Source organism: Aphelocoma coerulescens, chromosome 1A (genome assembly GCF_041296385.1).
Source record: "Aphelocoma coerulescens isolate FSJ_1873_10779 chromosome 1A, UR_Acoe_1.0, whole genome shotgun sequence".
Classification (NCBI taxonomy): domain Eukaryota; kingdom Metazoa; phylum Chordata; class Aves; order Passeriformes; family Corvidae; genus Aphelocoma; species Aphelocoma coerulescens.
Genome location: NC_091014.1, coordinates 9316462 through 9338266, shown reverse-complemented (window position 1 = coordinate 9338266; position 21805 = coordinate 9316462). Strand labels below are relative to the sequence as shown.

Below are 21805 nucleotides of genomic sequence, written 5' to 3'. Positions count from 1 at the left end.
GAGCCCGCAGGGTGAGGTATTCCCAAAGAAGGGGAATTGACAGTGCAAAGGAGAGTTAATACCAACCAAGTGCTCAGTTACTTTATCAGAGCTCCCCTGTTTTCAAGGCCTGAAAGAACAGCTCAGTGCCAGAAAGGCATCCAGATCCTTTGGCTATGCTTGCTCTTATGGAACACTGTTTTCAATTTCCATCCTAGTGGGGTTGCATACTACTGACCAGTTAAAACCAGCACCTGAGCTACACAACAGTGTTTCAGTGGCAACACTGGACAGCTGTAGGTTCTGCCCTTCCCCTCTCCCAGCATGCTCCTCAGACACACAGCACACTTGCACATGCACCAAAACTCACAGCCACACCCACAGTTTGACCACCTGCAATAGTTTTGGCCCTGGCCAATCTAGCCCTGGGTGGATTGTGCAACAAGAAGCCATGGGGGCCGTGCTTCTCCCCGAATCCAAGCATCGCCCCAGAGGCCACACAAGCTGTGCGGTCAGGCCGTAAGGCTCAATGGCACACAGAGATCAAGTCCTACCCACTGAGAGCACACGTCCTTGTGGAAGGGACTGATGAGAGACTGGAGCTGGGGCAAGGGACAGGGCAGGTCTCTGCAGCTGGGGGCAGAGGAGAGGGGAACAAAGTAGGCGTGTGTGTTTGGGGAGAAGGGAGCAAGGAGGGTGTTCTCCTCCTTCCACAAGCTGGGCCAAAGGGGCTGTGGTGGGAGCAGTGCCTGCCCAGCAGAGGAAGCAAAAGGCAGGGAGCTCAGCGAGCACAGTTCCCTCTCAGTGGAACAGCGAGTTCTGCTGTTGGCAGCGATCCTCCTCTGGGAGGTTCCGGCCTGCTCTCCTCACACGGAGCTGCTTGTTCCTGGCCCCTCAGAGGACTTCCCTCTCTGACGTGGGCCACAGCAGCTTTCTTTCCCATGCTCTCAATGAGGAGGGGAAACTTCTATAACGACAGTGGGAGGATTAATTAATATTTTAGCTGTTTCAACCATCATGACTTCTGCTTGCATTCATGAGACAAAATTAATAGCCTGGCTCTAGAGTGTTGCAGAAGTGCAATACCGAGATGTGACTGCTGGACACAATCACCGCTTGAGTCACTTTGTCATTTTTTCAGGTAGCAACAATGGATGGACATTCTCTAAGAACCATTGGGTTAAATATAAAGAAGGACACTTTTCAGGCAATTTGAGAAACTTCTCTCCTTTTATTATTGTTTTTCCAAACATAGATATCTGGATATTACTGAAAAGCAGCCAAGCAACTACAGCAGTGTAGTTTAATTGCCTAAACTAAGGGTAACTTTACAAAATAGGTTATACACTGACAATACTAAAGGGCCTCTTGAAGCATGGATAATATATCCAGTTCCCATTATGAAAAATTGGACTACCAATGGTAGTCCATGGTAGAGTGAATTAAAACTATCTGTTGTATTTTCATATACTAAGAAAAACTACATCCTTAAAAAACTACAATTAGCACAGCTTACTGAAGAACTACATTAAGTCCCTAACAGGCTTGTTTTTTGGTCTAGGAGGTGTGCCAAGAAACCTCTCTCAGTTCATAGTCTTCTGTAAGGATGTGCAGGTGGAGCCAGTTTCTGCCTCATAGACATAGGAACATCGCAACAGCACCGTGGTAAACTGGAAGGCGAAGGGCAAGGCAACGCAGAGATGTGTCTCTGCACGGTGAATCCATGTGCCGCAGCATCTTCCATCCACGGGAGCAGGAAAGCAGCTTCAGGATTGCCAGCGAAAAAAGCAAGAATGATGCCGTGCTCACGTGGCTGCCATCGGGTGTGAGCCCCCCCAGCACAGCTCTGTGCAGGGAATTCCTCTCAGTGGCTGGAGAGCAGCGTCCAGAGGCGGAATCGCAGCTGACCGTAAGCTTGCATCGCCTCCGCGTGGGCGGCCGGATCTCGGGCCAGGTGCTCAAAGAGGTTGAGCGGCTCGACCGTTCGCATTGCCGGCGGCAAGCTGATCTCCGCAGGAAGCCTCTTGTTGCCCAGGACAAAGTGCTCCAGGCGTTTCAACTGCAGGCAGCGGCGCAGGTATGCCATGATGTCCCACAGCCGCCGCTCAAATTCCCTCCTGCGCCACTTGGACAGCGGTACGGTGGTCAGCACGTGCATGACCACAGTCTTCCAGGTCGAGCTGGAAAAACCTGTGCCCCTCAGGATGTAGGTGAAGAGCTGCAGGCATTTCAGGTGCAAGCTCTCACACGGCACCTGCCTGGCCACGTGCTGGAAGAATTTTGCCTCTGCCACAGCGTACGTCTCAGGCCACGCTGTGCTTGCGATGGACTCGGCCTTGGCGGGCCGGCTGCTCACAGAGCTGCTGGAGCCGCCTTTCTGGGCCTCTGTGGGCTGGCTGACCACAAAGATGTCGGAGTCCCCGTGGCGCACCCCAAACAGCATCTCCACCATCAGGCTCTCCTTGCCTTTGCTCAGCCGGAATTGGCAGGACCGGCTGCAGGGCTGAAACACCAAGTGCCACGAGTACGACTGAGGCAAATGCAGCCACGAGCATCTCACCAGCTGGTAGAACCAGTGGGAGGTTTTCTCCACGTCCAGGTAGGAGCCGGTGCAGAGTGTCTCTAGGAGGCTGGGCTTCTGCTTCCGCCGCAGCTCCTTCTGCGAGTGGTGCAGGAAGCACAACAGCTTCTCGCCCAGCTGCTCCCTCTCGCACGTGCACACCAGCTCCACACGGACGCAGAAGGTCCTTGCTGCCATCTGCCCGGCACTGTTCAGCTCCAGGTGGAAGGCGTGTCCCGGCGGGGGATTCAGTGGGACCAGCATGCGGTACACCACATCCCGCTCACGGGGACTCCAACCCTCAAAGGCACTGCCCACCCCGATGGCTTCTTGAGGCACCGGGTAGAAACTATTGCTCACGCTGTCAGTAAAGACACGCGTGAAGCTCTCCATCAGCTCCGCTGCCACTGAGCGACCTCTCTCCACGTCCTCGACAGGACACTGTATGCGATCCACTAAAAGGATCCCTCGCTTATTCCCAACGTCCCGGGTGTCTTCTTTCTCTTCAATTCCACCACGGCTGCCTTTGTCCTTGCCATCACCACGGCCTTCTTTTTCACTGGCAGCCACATTACCTTGTTCTCCCGCTTTTGCATCTTCATTCTTCTCTCCATTTGCATTCGCATCACCCTGTTTCTCATTTCTGTTTGCAACATTGGTCTCTTCATTTCCAAGGTGAGTGTTTTTTTCCTCAGATGCAGCAAACCCACTGTGGTCTACTGCATTCCCACCATCACTGTTGTCTTCCTGCCCAATCCAATCACTGCTTTGTTGTTCACTGGCATCACTGCTTTCCTCCACCTTCACATCTGCTTTTTCTTCCTTTCCATCTACCTCGTATACTCCTTCATTTACATCATCACTGTTGCCTGCCTTCATATGCACATCATTGGTTTTTTCTTCATTTCCATCTCCTTCTTCCTTTCCAGCATCCTTGTCTGGCTCCACCTTCACATCCTTGTTTTCTCCTTCATTTACTTCATCTAGGTCTTCCACACCTCCAGTAACATTGCCAGGTTCTTCTTCACTTCCTTCAGCAGTATTGTCTCCTGGCATATTCCCATCACTCCAGCCTTCATCTTTCTTTGCATCATGGCCATCGTCACTTTTAACATCACTTTCTTTCTTCAACTTCACATCTTCATCTTGTTCATTGGCATCATCGTCGTCTCCTTCCTTTGCAGCCACAGGACTGCCTTCTCCTTCATTTCCGCTGCCACTGTCACCTGCCTCCACAGTCACATCAATGTTTTCTCCGTCTCCCTCAGAATCCAAATTGTCTTCTTCCTCTTCTTTTTCCTTCTCCTCTCCCAAGGTCTTGCAGGAGCTCTGGTCCTTGCCGCTGCTGTTGGTTTCGCTGGCTTCAGGACTCCTCCTGCAGCTAAACCACAGGCCCAAGAGGAGCAGGAGTCCAGCAAGAGCCCAGAATGGCCACTGCTGCAGGGCACCAAAGAGCAGGGCTCCCCAGCCCTCGTCCTGCTGCTCCGGGGGCCCTTGCTCCAGCTCCTGCAGCAGCCGAGCCATCTCGCGGTCGAGCAGCTCCTCCCGCTCCTGCATTCGCCGGTGCGTGGCCTCATCCAGCCCATCCCCAGCTGGCTGGGGGTACTGGATCAGGCTCTGCACGAGCACGAAGAGCAATGACAATAAAGCCATGGTCTGCAAGAGGACACACAGAAGGGGTTCAGTAGGGCCGGAATGGAGGCAGCCGGTGCGGGGCAGGAGCCACAGGGATGTGGCAGCAGGAAGGAGAGGGCCCCCGGCAGCTGGCAGGAGGCAAGGCCTGCACCGCTGCCCCAGCGAGCACCGAGCCGGAGCAAGGCGCTCCCGCCAGGGGCTGGGCCCTGCGTGCAGGGACAGAACACACGCCCCGGCTGCCGGCGCTTCTGCCCCAGCCCTCCCCCAGCCCGGCCTCCCCACCACCTGTGTGCACTCACCGCTTGCCCAGGCTCTACTGGCGGCAACGGCAACCAACGGGGCCTTTTCCAGCTGCCCCCATTGTGACACGGCCCCTGTGGTGTCACAGGCCCCAGAGCACATCACAGGCCAGCCCCACCCGCCATCCCCAGCCCAGCAACTCATCATGGCCCTGGGCACCCAGAGCCTCAACAGACACAAAGTGCAGACCCATCAGTCGTGAACCTGGGAACCCCAGGGCTTCCCTGTACAAAGCAGGCACAAGCACCCTCCCACACAAACCCTTCTCAAATATAAATATGGGTGACATGATCCATGGATGCTCTTGGTATGCAGGTGTAGGCTTTTATTTTTTTATTCATAGTGGAACTTTTTACTACAAATATTTATATTTATTGCTGTGTTGGTACATCTCCCCTCCCCCCTCCTTTCCAGGCTGTAGTGTGATCTGAGGAACTCTTATTAAGCCTTGGCCTTGAAAACACCACCTGGGCTCAGCTCTTTCTTTTATTTGGCGATCTCAAGCACACTTGTTTGTGACATTTACTTTGGAGGCAGCACATCACATAGGCTAATATTTATTTACTGATTTAGTGAGAAATAAGGAAATTCATGCTGCTTATGTGATGCACAGGAAGTTGTAATGTCATCCAGTCTTATGGCCTACCCTTTGTTTACACCAGCACTGTCCCACCTCACACATCTTTTGTGAAGACAAGGATGTCAGGGTTTCTCTCCTGAATTAGGAACACTTTCAAAGATCTGTTTATTGTCTGACAAACGATCACACACAACCAACTTAGGCTTTGCAAAGCAGGATAAAAATACTCAGGCCCATCCATACTACTTCTTAAACTAGATGTGGCTGATCAATAGCCCGGCTGAGAAATGGACAAGCCACTGTAACAAGAAATACAAGTTTGGAAAAGGAAAAAGAAAAGTCCTCAAAACACAGAACTCCTGAAGCTTAGCTCGCTCCACTCTAATGTGCTCTCCCTCAATGCCACATAAAGATGTGCTCCTCCTGACACTTGCAGCAACTGGCTTCTCTCTTGCCATTCCGAGAGGAACTCTATTTTGTATAGGGATGTAGACGTGTCTGCATTTAGACGCCATCCTCGGTACAAACCTCCTCCATTGCTTTTTTCTGACTGGAGATCCTTGCTACTGGCTACGATGGTGCTGTTTATTGGGAAGAGTTTCTCTGATGCTGATCACAGCACAGCACAGCACGAGGTCCCTTTTTGCTCCCTTGAGCTACTCAAATTCCTCTTGGGTGATCTCTGAAATACTCTTTATCAGCTGAGGGCTGACAAAACACAGAATGTCTGAGTGATCGCCCTTCCCTTGTCCAGCCGTGACACAAGAGCTGGGTGCACTCAGAAAACACAGTTTTCTGAACCATCCTATATAAAACCAACAACCAGCTCCTTATAAATTCTGCCGTCTAGATGACGTCGCCATTGAACAGCTCCATGTCCCAAGTGGTACCCAGCAGGGAGGGAAGCAGAGGAAGACAGGATCACAGCAGCCACTGATCAGTCATTCACAGGCAGCGCCACAAAGAAAGACGAGAGAGTCAGGAATTTCACAGGCTACTGTGTTTCAGCAGCGCATATCATCCTCCTCTTTTTAAATCTCTACTGATCACTACCTTCCAGTCCCTTCACAGTGCTCTCCTAATCCACAGGAGTAACTAAGATGCAGAACGTAAGGAAAAATTTCTTCTGACCTCCAGTTACCTGAGAATCAAGCAGGTAAGAGAAAATCTCCACCCTACTCTAAGGAAGGTGTTTCATAAACTCACCTGTAGCTAAAGCTATTCAGAAAGCCCACACTACCAGACCCAGAGTGGTAAAGAGCCTATTCATTTGCTGACCCTGGAGAAAAGGCAGCTTTAAACAAACTCTGCCACTCCCACTCTCTCTCCCTAGAACTTCAGGTTGAGACGCCTAGGACCAACTAAAGAAAAAAGCCATTTCATTCATGCCCTGGTCAAGCATTTCACACCCTCTTGTCCCTCCCAATCTACCAGCCAGTCAAACACAGAAAAAGCAAGAGACCCGTGGTAGGCTTCCAGTGGAAATACTGGCAAAATCTTCTTGGACTGCATTATTTGAAGGACCTGAGGTCAACTCACTGACTGTGAATGACTTTTACTGCTCCACTTAGCCTACCAGCTCAGCTCAGCTCAGCTCAGCTCAGCTCAGCAGCCTCCCAGCTACCTTTAGCTGCATAAGCACATGACCTGCAATCAGAAAGGCGTGAATCTTCCTTAGGAAGGAAATAGTCACGGGGAATGAAGAGTGGAGATTAGTCCACACTCTGAGGAACAGGCAACACCAACCAAACACTCTGGCAGTAGCTTGTGTCTAGAAGCTCTCTACCTTCCAATCCACCTCAAGGCTTTGGGACTTGTGCTGACTTGCACAAAGGAACCCACTCCACCCTGCAGCAGTGGGCTCCTTCTTTCCAGCCTGGATGGAGGCATGTCCTGTATTTTGCAAGCATGTCCAGGTGTTCAGAATGGAACATGCTGATCATGATTAGCACCTTAAGGCACGCAGCTCTTCCCTTCTCAAAGAATGCTTTGTGAAATGATAGGCAGTGCTATCCCCACCTTTCCAAACAAATTACCCTCCTTCTATTGCACTTGCCTTCAAAATACTGCCACTTCTTCATTTCAGACTATGCTTCCCTCAGAAGGATGCACAAAAGGTTAGAGTAGTTGCAAGCACCCGCACCTGCAATTTTCAACTAACTGCGTCTTCAGAAAGGCTTCTGACAACAGGCCATTCTCTGGACATGAACACGGCAACGCTGAGGCAAGATAAATTATTTCAGTACATCTTACAGCCCAGATGTCTATGGCCAGAGAAGACACCAGCAGGTTGTCCTGATACTTCTGCTCATCCTCTCTGGTAGCAGCTGTACAGAGAACAACACAGTTTTAAATTCTAACTCAGTTTGTGCTCCACTGATGAAGGAAAACAGAAGTAAGGGAAAGGGACTTTGCTTCGGAGCAAATGTGAGTTTTTTGTGGATTTCAGTGTCCAGGATTTAAACCAGGAAGGGGTTTTCTTCAGTAAATCCAAAGGACAATTGGCTACAGAAACCTGTATCTGATACTACTGATAAGCGCTGACAGTTCTCTGGCTGTGACTCATTTCATTCAAACCTGCTTTCTCCGAATGCACATCTGACAGCAGGACTTGCTCCATTCAGCCTGCAGCAGTTCCACAGGAAAGATGTTGTGAAATTGGCCACACATCTTTGCAACACTTCCACTTCAAAGTTTTTCCCACTATGTTCAAATATATTTCTCAGCTTCCTAAGGAGTGCAGTGTCCGTAACAAAGGAGGCGAGACTTTCATGCAAAAATGGAGAGACCTTGAACCGCAGTGGCAGGAACAACTCTGGTGTAATACCAGTGCCAGATGGCATGGGCATGAAAAGCACACTCACATCAATACGAACAGGCTTAGGAGAGACACAGAGCCCGCAGGGTGAGGTATTCCCAAAGAAGGGGAATTGACAGTGCAAAGGAGAGTTAATACCAACCAAGTGCTCAGTTACTTTATCAGAGCTCCCCTGTTTTCAAGGCCTGAAAGAACAGCTCAGTGCCAGAAAGACATCCAGATCATTTGGCCATGCTTGCTCTTATGGAACACTGTTTTCAATTTCCATCCTAGTGGGGTTGCATACTACTGACCAGTTAAAACCAGCACCTGAGCTACACAACAGTGTTTCAGTGGCAACTGTAGGTTGTAGGTTCTGCCCTTCCCCTCTCCCAGCATGCTCCTCAGACACACAGCACACTTGCACATGCACCCAAACTCACAGCCACACCCACAGTTTGACCACCTGCAATAGTTTTGGCCCTGGCCAATCTAGCCCTGGGTGGATTGTGCAACAAGAAGCCATGGGGGCCGTGCTTCTCCCCGAATCCAAGCATCGCCCCAGAGGCCACACAAGCTGTGCGGTCAGGCCGTAAGGCTCAATGGCACACAGAGATCAAGTCCTACCCACTGAGAGCACACGTCCTTGTGGAAGGGACTGATGAGAGACTGGAGCTGGGGCAAGGGACAGGGCAGGTCTCTGCAGCTGGGGGCAGAGGAGAGGGGAACAAAGTAGGCGTGTGTGTTTGGGGAGAAGGGAGCAAGGAGGGTGTTCTCCTCCTTCCACAAGCTGGGCCAAAGGGGCTGTGGTGGGAGCAGTGCCTGCCCAGCAGAGGAAGCAAAAGGCAGGGAGCTCAGCGAGCACAGTTCCCTCTCAGTGGAACAGCGAGTTCTGCTGTTGGCAGCGATCCTCCTCTGGGAGGTTCCGGCCTGATCTCCTCACACGGAGCTGCTTGTTCCTGGCCCCTCAGAGGACTTCCCTCTCTGACGTGGGCCACAGCAGCTTTCTTTCCCATGCTCTCAATGAGGAGGGGAAACTTCTATAACGACAGTGGGAGGATTAATTAATATTTTAGCTGTTTCAACCATCATGACTTCTGCTTGCATTCATGAGACAAAATTAATAGCCTGGCTCTAGAGTGTTGCAGAAGTGCAATACCGAGATGTGACTGCTGGACACAATCACCGCTTGAGTCACTTTGTCATTTTTTCAGGTAGCAACAATGGATGGACATTCTCTAAGAACCATTGGGTTAAATATAAAGAAGGACACTTTTCAGGCAATTTGAGAAACTTCTCTCCTTTTATTATTGTTTTTCCAAACATAGATATCTGGATATTACTGAAAAGCAGCCAAGCAACTACAGCAGTGTAGTTTAATTGCCTAAACTAAGGGTAACTTTACAAAATAGGTTATACACTGACAATACTAAAGGGCCTCTTGAAGCATGGATAATATATCCAGTTCCCATTATGAAAAATTGGACTACCAATGGTAGTCCATGGTAGAGTGAATTAAAACTATCTGTTGTATTTTCATATACTAAGAAAAACTACATCCTTAAAAAACTACAATTAGTACAGCTTACTGAAGAACTACATTAAGTCCCTAACAGGCTTGTTTTTTGGTCTAGGAGGTGTGCCAAGAAACCTCTCTCAGTTCATAGTCTTCTGTAAGGATGTGCAGGTGGAGCCAGTTTCTGCCTCATAGACATAGGAACATCGCAACAGCACCGTGGTAAACTGGAAGGCGAAGGGCAAGGCAACGCAGAGATGTGTCTCTGCACAGTGAATCCATGTGCCGCAGCATCTTCCATCCACGGGAGCAGGAAAGCAGCTTCAGGATTGCCAGCGAAAAAAGCAAGAATGATGCCGTGCTCACGTGGCTGCCATCGGGTGTGAGCCCCCCCAGCACAGCTCTGTGCAGGGAATTCCTCTCAGTGGCTGGAGAGCAGCGTCCAGAGGCGGAATCGCAGCTGACCGTAAGCTTGCATCGCCTCCGCGTGGGCGGCCGGATCTCGGGCCAGGTGCTCAAAGAGGTTGAGCGGCTCGACCGTTCGCATTGCCGGCGGCAAGCTGATCTCCGCAGGAAGCCTCTTGTTGCCCAGGACAAAGTGCTCCAGGCGTTTCAACTGCAGGCAGCGGCGCAGGTATGCCATGATGTCCCACAGCCGCCGCTCAAATTCCCTCCTGCGCCACTTGGACAGCGGTACGGTGGTCAGCACGTGCATGACCACAGTCTTCCAGGTCGAGCTGGAAAAACCTGTGCCCCTCAGGATGTAGGTGAAGAGCTGCAGGCATTTCAGGTGCAAGCTCTCACACGGCACCTGCCTGGCCACGTGCTGGAAGAATTTTGCCTCTGCCACAGCGTACGTCTCAGGCCACGCTGTGCTTGCGATGGACTCGGCCTTGGCGGGCCGGCTGCTCACAGAGCTGCTGGAGCCGCCTTTCTGGGCCTCTGTGGGCTGGCTGACCACAAAGATGTCGGAGTCCCCGTGGCGCACCCCAAACAGCATCTCCACCATCAGGCTCTCCTTGCCTTTGCTCAGCCGGAATTGGCAGGACCGGCTGCAGGGCTGAAACACCAAGTGCCACGAGTACGACTGAGGCAAATGCAGCCACGAGCATCTCACCAGCTGGTAGAACCAGTGGGAGGTTTTCTCCACGTCCAGGTAGGAGCCGGTGCAGAGTGTCTCTAGGAGGCTGGGCTTCTGCTTCCGCCGCAGCTCCTTCTGCGAGTGGTGCAGGAAGCACAACAGCTTCTCGCCCAGCTGCTCCCTCTCGCACGTGCACACCAGCTCCACACGGACGCAGAAGGTCCTTGCTGCCATCTGCCCGGCACTGTTCAGCTCCAGGTGGAAGGCGTGTCCCGGCGGGGGATTCAGTGGGACCAGCATGCGGTACACCACATCCCGCTCACGGGGACTCCAACCCTCAAAGGCACTGCCCACCCCGATGGCTTCTTGAGGCACCGGGTAGAAACTATTGCTCACGCTGTCAGTAAAGACACGCGTGAAGCTCTCCATCAGCTCCGCTGCCACTGAGCGACCTCTCTCCACGTCCTCGACAGGACACTGTATGCGATCCACTAAAAGGATCCCTCGCTTATTCCCAACGTCCCGGGTGTCTTCTTTCTCTTCAATTCCACCACGGCTGCCTTTGTCCTTGCCATCACCACGGCCTTCTTTTTCACTGGCAGCCACATTACCTTGTTCTCCCGCTTTTGCATCTTCATTCTTCTCTCCATTTGCATTCGCATCACCCTGTTTCTCATTTCTGTTTGCAACATTGGTCTCTTCATTTCCAAGGTGAGTGTTTTTTTCCTCAGATGCAGCAAACCCACTGTGGTCTACTGCATTCCCACCATCACTGTTGTCTTCCTGCCCAATCCAATCACTGCTTTGTTGTTCACTGGCATCACTGCTTTCCTCCACCTTCACATCTGCTTTTTCTTCCTTTCCATCTACCTCGTATACTCCTTCATTTACATCATCACTGTTGCCTGCCTTCATATGCACATCATTGGTTTTTTCTTCATTTCCATCTCCTTCTTCCTTTCCAGCATCCTTGTCTGGCTCCACCTTCACATCCTTGTTTTCTCCTTCATTTACTTCATCTAGGTCTTCCACACCTCCAGTAACATTGCCAGGTTCTTCTTCACTTCCTTCAGCAGTATTGTCTCCTGGCATATTCCCATCACTCCAGCCTTCATCTTTCTTTGCATCATGGCCATCGTCACTTTTAACATCACTTTCTTTCTTCAACTTCACATCTTCATCTTGTTCATTGGCATCATCGTCGTCTCCTTCCTTTGCAGCCACAGGACTGCCTTCTCCTTCATTTCCGCTGCCACTGTCACCTGCCTCCACAGTCACATCAATGTTTTCTCCGTCTCCCTCAGAATCCAAATTGTCTTCTTCCTCTTCTTTTTCCTTCTCCTCTCCCAAGGTCTTGCAGGAGCTCTGGTCCTTGCCGCTGCTGTTGGTTTCGCTGGCTTCAGGACTCCTCCTGCAGCTAAACCACAGGCCCAAGAGGAGCAGGAGTCCAGCAAGAGCCCAGAATGGCCACTGCTGCAGGGCACCAAAGAGCAGGGCTCCCCAGCCCTCGTCCTGCTGCTCCGGGGGCCCTTGCTCCAGCTCCTGCAGCAGCCGAGCCATCTCGCGGTCGAGCAGCTCCTCCCGCTCCTGCATTCGCCGGTGCGTGGCCTCATCCAGCCCATCCCCAGCTGGCTGGGGGTACTGGATCAGGCTTTGCACGAGCACGAAGAGCAATGACAATAAAGCCATGGTCTGCAAGAGGACACACAGAAGGGGTTCAGTAGGGCCGGAATGGAGGCAGCCGGTGCGGGGCAGGAGCCACAGGGATGTGGCAGCAGGAAGGAGAGGGCCCCCGGCAGCTGGCAGGAGGCAAGGCCTGCACCGCTGCCCCAGCGAGCACCGAGCCGGAGCAAGGCGCTCCCGCCAGGGGCTGGGCCCTGCATGCAGGGACAGAACACACGCCCCGGCTGCCGGCGCTTCTGCCCCAGCCCTCCCCCAGCCCGGCCTCCCCACCACCTGTGTGCACTCACCGCTTGCCCAGGCTCTACTGGCGGCAACGGCAACCAACGGGGCCTTTTCCAGCTGCCCCCATTGTGACACGGCCCCTGTGGTGTCACAGGCCCCAGAGCGCATCACAGGCCAGCCCCACCCGCCATCCCCAGCCCAGCAACTCATCATGGCCCTGGGCACCCAGAGCCTCAACAGACACAAAGTGCAGACCCATCAGTCGTGAACCTGGGAACCCCAGGGCTTCCCTGTACAAAGCAGGCACAAGCACCCTCCCACACAAACCCTTCTCAAATATAAATATGGGTGACATGATCCATGGATGCTCTTGGTATGCAGGTGTAGGCTTTTATTTTTTTATTCATAGTGGAACTTTTTACTACAAATATTTATATTTATTGCTGTGTTGGTACATCTCCCCTCCCCCCTCCTTTCCAGGCTGTAGTGTGATCTGAGGAACTCTTATTAAGCCTTGGCCTTGAAAACACCACCTGGGCTCAGCTCTTTCTTTTATTTGGCGATCTCAAGCACACTTGTTTGTGACATTTACTTTGGAGGCAGCACATCACATAGGCTAATATTTATTTACTGATTTAGTGAGAAATAAGGAAATTCATGCTGCTTATGTGATGCACAGGAAGTTGTAATGTCATCCAGTCTTATGGCCTACCCTTTGTTTACACCAGCACTGTCCCACCTCACACATCTTTTGTGAAGACAAGGATGTCAGGGTTTCTCTCCTGAATTAGGAACACTTTCAAAGATCTGTTTATTGTCTGACAAACGATCACACACAACCAACTTAGGCTTTGCAAAGCAGGATAAAAATACTCAGGCCCATCCATACTACTTCTTAAACTAGATGTGGCTGATCAATAGCCCGGCTGAGAAATGGACAAGCCACTGTAACAAGAAATACAAGTTTGGAAAAGGAAAAAGAAAAGTCCTCAAAACACAGAACTCCTGAAGCTTAGCTCGCTCCACTCTAATGTGCTCTCCCTCAATGCCACATAAAGATGTGCTCCTCCTGACACTTGCAGCAACTGGCTTCTCTCTTGCCATTCCGAGAGGAACTCTATTTTGTATAGGGATGTAGACGTGTCTGCATTTAGACGCCATCCTCGGTACAAACCTCCTCCATTGCTTTTTTCTGACTGGAGATCCTTGCTACTGGCTACAATGGTGCTGTTTATTGGGAAGAGTTTCTCTGATGCTGATCACAGCACAGCACAGCACGAGGTCCCTTTTTGCTCCCTTGAGCTACTCAAATTCCTCTTGGGTGATCTCTGAAATACTCTTTATCAGCTGAGGGCTGACAAAACACAGAATGTCTGAGTGATCGCCCTTCCCTTGTCCAGCCGTGACACAAGAGCTGGGTGCACTCAGAAAACACAGTTTTCTGAACCATCCTATATAAAACCAACAACCAGCTCCTTATAAATTCTGCCATCTAGATGAGGTCGCCATTAAACAGCTCCATGTCCCAAGTGGTACCCAGCAGGGAGGGAAGCAGAGGAAGACAGGATCACAGCAGCCACTGATCAGTCATTCACAGGCAGCGCCACAAAGAAAGACGAGAGAGTCAGGAATTTCACAGGCTACTGTGTTTCAGCAGCGCATATCATCCTCCTCTTTTTAAATCTCTACTGATCACTACCTTCCAGTCCCTTCACAGTGCTCTCCTAATCCACAGGAGTAACTAAGATGCAGAACGTAAGGAAAAATTTCTTCTGACCTCCAGTTACCTGAGAATCAAGCAGGTAAGAGAAAATCTCCACCCTACTCTAAGGAAGGTGTTTCATAAACTCACCTGTAGCTAAAGCTATTCAGAAAGCCCACACTACCAGACCCAGAGTGGTAAAGAGCCTATTCATTTGCTGACCCTGGAGAAAAGGCAGCTTTAAACAAACTCTGCCACTCCCACTCTCTCTCCCTAGAACTTCAGGTTGAGACGCCTAGGACCAACTAAAGAAAAAAGCCATTTCATTCATGCCCTGGTCAAGCATTTCACACCCTCTTGTCCCTCCCAATCTACCAGCCAGTCAAACACAGAAAAAGCAAGAGACCCGTGGTAGGCTTCCAGTGGAAATACTGGCAAAATCTTCTTGGACTGCATTATTTGAAGGACCTGAGGTCAACTCACTGACTGTGAATGACTTTTACTGCTCCACTTAGCCTACCAGCTCAGCTCAGCTCAGCTCAGCTCAGCTCAGCAGCCTCCCAGCTACCTTTAGCTGCATAAGCACATGACCTGCAATCAGAAAGGCGTGAATCTTCCTTAGGAAGGAAATAGTCACGGGGAATGAAGAGTGGAGATTAGTCCACACTCTGAGGAACAGGCAACACCAACCAAACACTCTGGCAGTAGCTTGTGTCTAGAAGCTCTCTACCTTCCAATCCACCTCAAGGCTTTGGGACTTGTGCTGACTTGCACAAAGGAACCCACTCCACCCTGCAGCAGTGGGCTCCTTCTTTCCAGCCTGGATGGAGGCATGTCCTGTATTTTGCAAGCATGTCCAGGTGTTCAGAATGGAACATGCTGATCATGATTAGCACCTTAAGGCACGCAGCTCTTCCCTTCTCAAAGAATGCTTTGTGAAATGATAGGCAGTGCTATCCCCACCTTTCCAAACAAATTACCCTCCTTCTATTGCACTTGCCTTCAAAATACTGCCACTTCTTCATTTCAGACTATGCTTCCCTCAGAAGGATGCACAAAAGGTTAGAGTAGTTGCAAGCACCCGCACCTGCAATTTTCAACTAACTGCGTCTTCAGAAAGGCTTCTGACAACAGGCCATTCTCTGGACATGAACACGGCAACGCTGAGGCAAGATAAATTATTTCAGTACATCTTACAGCCCAGATGTCTATGGCCAGAGAAGACACCAGCAGGTTGTCCTGATACTTCTGCTCATCCTCTCTGGTAGCAGCTGTACAGAGAACAACACAGTTTTAAATTCTAACTCAGTTTGTGCTCCACTGATGAAGGAAAACAGAAGTAAGGGAAAGGGACTTTGCTTCGGAGCAAATGTGAGTTTTTTGTGGATTTCAGTGTCCAGGATTTAAACCAGGAAGGGGTTTTCTTCAGTAAATCCAAAGGACAATTGGCTACAGAAACCTGTATCTGATACTACTGATAAGCGCTGACAGTTCTCTGGCTGTGACTCATTTCATTCAAACCTGCTTTCTCCGAATGCACATCTGACAGCAGGACTTGCTCCATTCAGCCTGCAGCAGTTCCACAGGAAAGATGTTGTGAAATTGGCCACACATCTTTGCAACGCTTCCACTTCAAAGTTTTTCCCACTATGTTCAAATATATTTCTCAGCTTCCTAAGGAGTGCAGTGTCCGTAACAAAGGAGGCGAGACTTTCATGCAAAAATGGAGAGACCTTGAACCGCAGTGGCAGGAACAACTCTGGTGTAATACCAGTGCCAGATGGCATGGGCATGAAAAGCACACTCACATCAATACGAACAGGCTTAGGAGAGACACAGAGCCCGCAGGGTGAGGTATTCCCAAAGAAGGGGAATTGACAGTGCAAAGGAGAGTTAATACCAACCAGGTGCTCAGTTACTTTATCAGAGCTCCCCTGTTTTCAAGGCCTGAAAGAACAGCTCAGTGCCAGAAAGACATCCAGATCATTTGGCCATGCTTGCTCTTATGGAACACTGTTTTCAATTTCCATCCTAGTGGGGTTGCATACTACTGACCAGTTAAAACCAGCACCTGAGCTACACAACAGTGTTTCAGTGGCAACTGTAGGTTGTAGGTTCTGCCCTTCCCCTCTCCCAGCATGCTCCTCAGACACACAGCACACTTGCACATGCACCCAAACTCACAGCCACACCCACAGTTTGACCACCTGCAATAGTTTTGGCCCTGGCCAATCTAGCCCTGGGTGGATTGTGCAACAAGAAGCCATGGGGGCCGTGCTTCTCCCCGAATCCAAGCATCGCCCCAGAGGCCACACAAGCTGTGCGGTCAGGCCGTAAGGCTCAATGGCACACAGAGATCAAGTCCTACCCACTGAGAGCACACGTCCTTGTGGAAGGGACTGATGAGAGACTGGAGCTGGGGCAAGGGACAGGGCAGGTCTCTGCAGCTGGGGGCAGAGGAGAGGGGAACAAAGTAGGCGTGTGTGTTTGGGGAGAAGGGAGCAAGGAGGGTGTTCTCCTCCTTCCACAAGCTGGGCCAAAGGGGCTGTGGTGGGAGCAGTGCCTGCCCAGCAGAGGAAGCAAAAGGCAGGGAGCTCAGCGAGCACAGTTCCCTCTCAGTGGAACAGCGAGTTCTGCTGTTGGCAGCGATCCTCCTCTGGGAGGTTCCGGCCTGCTCTCCTCACACGGAGCTGCTTGTTCCTGGCCCCTCAGAGGACTTCCCTCTCTGACGTGGGCCACAGCAGCTTTCTTTCCCATGCTCTCAATGAGGAGGGGAAACTTCTATAACGACAGTGGGAGGATTAATTAATATTTTAGCTGTTTCAACCATCATGACTTCTGCTTGCATTCATGAGACAAAATTAATAGCCTGGCTCTAGAGTGTTGCAGAAGTGCAATACCGAGATGTGACTGCTGGACACAATCACCGCTTGAGTCACTTTGTCATTTTTTCAGGTAGCAACAATGGATGGACATTCTCTAAGAACCATTGGGTTAAATATAAAGAAGGACACTTTTCAGGCAATTTGAGAAACTTCTCTCCTTTTATTATTGTTTTTCCAAACATAGATATCTGGATATTACTGAAAAGCAGCCAAGCAACTACAGCAGTGTAGTTTAATTGCCTAAACTAAGGGTAACTTTACAAAATAGGTTATACACTGACAATACTAAAGGGCCTCTTGAAGCATGGATAATATATCCAGTTCCCATTATGAAAAATTGGACTACCAATGGTAGTCCATGGTAGAGTGAATTAAAACTATCTGTTGTATTTTCATATACTAAGAAAAACTACATCCTTAAAAAACTACAATTAGTACAGCTTACTGAAGAACTACATTAAGTCCCTAACAGGCTTGTTTTTTGGTCTAGGAGGTGTGCCAAGAAACCTCTCTCAGTTCATAGTCTTCTGTAAGGATGTGCAGGTGGAGCCAGTTTCTGCCTCATAGACATAGGAACATCGCAACAGCACCGTGGTAAACTGGAAGGCGAAGGGCAAGGCAACGCAGAGATGTGTCTCTGCACGGTGAATCCATGTGCCGCAGCATCTTCCATCCACGGGAGCAGGAAAGCAGCTTCAGGATTGCCAGCGAAAAAAGCAAGAATGATGCCGTGCTCACGTGGCTGCCATCGGGTGTGAGCCCCCCCAGCACAGCTCTGTGCAGGGAATTCCTCTCAGTGGCTGGAGAGCAGCGTCCAGAGGCGGAATCGCAGCTGACCGTAAGCTTGCATCGCCTCCGCGTGGGCGGCCGGATCTCGGGCCAGGTGCTCAAAGAGGTTGAGCGGCTCGACCGTTCGCATTGCCGGCGGCAAGCTGATCTCCGCAGGAAGCCTCTTGTTGCCCAGGACAAAGTGCTCCAGGCGTTTCAACTGCAGGCAGCGGCGCAGGTATGCCATGATGTCCCACAGCCGCCGCTCAAATTCCCTCCTGCGCCACTTGGACAGCGGTACGGTGGTCAGCACGTGCATGACCACAGTCTTCCAGGTCGAGCTGGAAAAACCTGTGCCCCTCAGGATGTAGGTGAAGAGCTGCAGGCATTTCAGGTGCAAGCTCTCACACGGCACCTGCCTGGCCACGTGCTGGAAGAATTTTGCCTCTGCCACAGCGTACGTCTCAGGCCACGCTGTGCTTGCGATGGACTCGGCCTTGGCGGGCCGGCTGCTCACAGAGCTGCTGGAGCCGCCTTTCTGGGCCTCTGTGGGCTGGCTGACCACAAAGATGTCGGAGTCCCCGTGGCGCACCCCAAACAGCATCTCCACCATCAGGCTCTCCTTGCCTTTGCTCAGCCGGAATTGGCAGGACCGGCTGCAGGGCTGAAACACCAAGTGCCACGAGTACGACTGAGGCAAATGCAGCCACGAGCATCTCACCAGCTGGTAGAACCAGTGGGAGGTTTTCTCCACGTCCAGGTAGGAGCCGGTGCAGAGTGTCTCTAGGAGGCTGGGCTTCTGCTTCCGCCGCAGCTTCTTCTGCGAGTGGTGCAGGAAGCACAACAGCTTCTCGCCCAGCTGCTCCCTCTCGCACGTGCACACCAGCTCCACACGGACGCAGAAGGTCCTTGCTGCCATCTGCCCGGCACTGTTCAGCTCCAGGTGGAAGGCGTGTCCCGGCGGGGGATTCAGTGGGACCAGCATGCGGTACACCACATCCCGCTCACGGGGACTCCAACCCTCAAAGGCACTGCCCACCCCGATGGCTTCTTGAGGCACCGGGTAGAAACTATTGCTCACGCTGTCAGTAAAGACACGCGTGAAGCTCTCCATCAGCTCCGCTGCCACTGAGCGACCTCTCTCCACGTCCTCGACAGGACACTGTATGCGATCCACTAAAAGGATCCCTCGCTTATTCCCAACGTCCCGGGTGTCTTCTTTCTCTTCAATTCCACCACGGCTGCCTTTGTCCTTGCCATCACCACGGCCTTCTTTTTCACTGGCAGCCACATTACCTTGTTCTCCCGCTTTTGCATCTTCATTCTTCTCTCCATTTGCATTCGCATCACCCTGTTTCTCATTTCTGTTTGCAACATTGGTCTCTTCATTTCCAAGGTGAGTGTTTTTTTCCTCAGATGCAGCAAACCCACTGTGGTCTACTGCATTCCCACCATCACTGTTGTCTTCCTGCCCAATCCAATCACTGCTTTGTTGTTCACTGGCATCACTGCTTTCCTCCACCTTCACATCTGCTTTTTCTTCCTTTCCATCTACCTCGTATACTCCTTCATTTACATCATCACTGTTGCCTGCCTTCATATGCACATCATTGGTTTTTTCTTCATTTCCATCTCCTTCTTCCTTTCCAGCATCCTTGTCTGGCTCCACCTTCACATCCTTGTTTTCTCCTTCATTTACTTCATCTAGGTCTTCCACACCTCCAGTAACATTGCCAGGTTCTTCTTCACTTCCTTCAGCAGTATTGTCTCCTGGCATATTCCCATCACTCCAGCCTTCATCTTTCTTTGCATCATGGCCATCGTCACTTTTAACATCACTTTCTTTCTTCAACTTCACATCTTCATCTTGTTCATTGGCATCATCGTCGTCTCCTTCCTTTGCAGCCACAGGACTGCCTTCTCCTTCATTTCCGCTGCCACTGTCACCTGCCTCCACAGTCACATCAATGTTTTCTCCGTCTCCCTCAGAATCCAAATTGTCTTCTTCCTCTTCTTTTTCCTTCTCCTCTCCCAAGGTCTTGCAGGAGCTCTGGTCCTTGCCGCTGCTGTTGGTTTCGCTGGCTTCAGGACTCCTCCTGCAGCTAAACCACAGGCCCAAGAGGAGCAGGAGTCCAGCAAGAGCCCAGAATGGCCACTGCTGCAGGGCACCAAAGAGCAGGGCTCCCCAGCCCTCGTCCTGCTGCTCCGGGGGCCCTTGCTCCAGCTCCTGCAGCAGCCGAGCCATCTCGCGGTCGAGCAGCTCCTCCCGCTCCTGCATTCGCCGGTGCGTGGCCTCATCCAGCCCATCCCCAGCTGGCTGGGGGTACTGGATCAGGCTTTGCACGAGCACGAAGAGCAATGACAATAAAGCCATGGTCTGCAAGAGGACACACAGAAGGGGTTCAGTAGGGCCGGAATGGAGGCAGCCGGTGCGGGGCAGGAGCCACAGGGATGTGGCAGCAGGAAGGAGAGGGCCCCTGGCAGCTGGCAGGAGGCAAGGCCTGCACCGCTGCCCCAGCGAGCACCGAGCCGGAGCAAGGCGCTCCCGCCAGGGGCTGGGCCCTGCATGCAGGGACAGAACACACGCCCCGGCTGCCGGCGCTTCTGCCCCAGCCCTCCCCCAGCCCGGCCTCCCCACCACCTGTGTGCACTCACCGCTTGCCCAGGCTCTACTGGCGGCAACGGCAACCAACGGGGCCTTTTCTAGCTGCCCCCATTGTGACACGGCCCCTGTGGTGTCACAGGCCCCAGAGCGCATCACAGGCCAGCCCCACCCGCCATCCCCAGCCCGGGAACTCATCATGGCCCTGGGCACCCAGAGCCTCAACAGACACAAAGTGCAGACCCATCAGTCGTGAACCTGGGAACCCCAGGGCTTCCCTGTACAAAGCAGGCACAAGCACCCTCCCACACAAACCCTTCTCAAATATAAATATGGGTGACATGATCCATGGATGCTCTTGGTATGCAGGTGTAGGCTTTTATTTTTTTATTCATAGTGGAACTTTTTACTACAAATATTTATATTTATTGCTGTGTTGGTACATCTCCCCTCCCCCCTCCTTTCCAGGCTGTAGTGTGATCTGAGGAACTCTTATTAAGCCTTGGCCTTGAAAACACCACCTGGGCTCAGCTCTTTCTTTTATTTGGCGATCTCAAGCACACTTGTTTGTGACATTTACTTTGGAGGCAGCACATCACATAGGCTAATATTTATTTACTGATTTAGTGAGAAATAAGGAAATTCATGCTGCTTATGTGATGCACAGGAAGTTGTAATGTCATCCAGTCTTATGGCCTACCCTTTGTTTACACCAGCACTGTCCCACCTCACACATCTTTTGTGAAGACAAGGATGTCAGGGTTTCTCTCCTGAATTAGGAACACTTTCAAAGATCTGTTTATTGTCTGACAAACGATCACACACAACCAACTTAGGCTTTGCAAAGCAGGATAAAAATACTCAGGCCCATCCATACTACTTCTTAAACTAGATGTGGCTGATCAATAGCCCGGCTGAGAAATGGACAAGCCACTGTAACAAGAAATACAAGTTTGGAAAAGGAAAAAGAAAAGTCCTCAAAACACAGAACTCCTGAAGCTTAGCTCGCTCCACTCTAATGTGCTCTCCCTCAATGCCACATAAAGATGTGCTCCTCCTGACACTTGCAGCAACTGGCTTCTCTCTTGCCATTCCGAGAGGAACTCTATTTTGTATAGGGATGTAGACGTGTCTGCATTTAGACGCCATCCTCGGTACAAACCTCCTCCCTTGCTTTTTTCTGACTGGAGATCCTTGCTACTGGCTACGATGGTGCTGTTTATTGGGAAGAGTTTCTCTGATGCTGATCACAGCACAGCACAGCACGAGGTCCCTTTTTGCTCCCTTGAGCTACTCAGATTCCTCTTGGGTGATCTCTGAAATACTCTTTATCAGCTGAGGGCTGACAAAACACAGAATGTCTGAGTGATCGCCCTTCCCTTGTCCAGCCGTGACACAAGAGCTGGGTGCACTCAGAAAACACAGTTTTCTGAACCATCCTATATAAAACCAACAACCAGCTCCTTATAAATTCTGCCATCTAGATGAGGTCGCC

At 51.2% G+C, this 21805-nt stretch overlaps 3 protein-coding genes across 4 annotated transcripts in view; all 3 read right to left on the bottom strand.

Moving 5' to 3' along the window:
• SEMA3D (semaphorin 3D) overlaps positions 1–21805 on the bottom strand; it is a 220731-nt gene that overhangs the window by 112693 nt on the left and 86233 nt on the right. The window lies entirely within an intron of this gene.
• Positions 1844–4051, bottom strand: LOC138104566 (inositol 1,4,5-trisphosphate receptor-interacting protein-like 1). Its single transcript, XM_069003853.1, has one exon. It carries the CDS (start codon positions 3593–3595, stop codon positions 1844–1846), a length of 1752 nt encoding a protein of 583 aa, XP_068859954.1. The 5' UTR covers positions 3596–4051.
• On the bottom strand, positions 9789–11996 carry LOC138104565 (inositol 1,4,5-trisphosphate receptor-interacting protein-like 1). The gene has a single exon (XM_069003852.1). It carries the CDS (start codon positions 11538–11540, stop codon positions 9789–9791), a length of 1752 nt encoding a protein of 583 aa, XP_068859953.1. The 5' UTR covers positions 11541–11996.

Coding starts and splice junctions, on each gene's coding strand:
- LOC138104565 (XM_069003852.1), bottom strand. CDS start 11,540: ATGCCAGGAGACAATACTGCTGAAGGAAGTGAAGAAGAACCTGGCAAT.
- LOC138104566 (XM_069003853.1), bottom strand. CDS start 3,595: ATGCCAGGAGACAATACTGCTGAAGGAAGTGAAGAAGAACCTGGCAAT.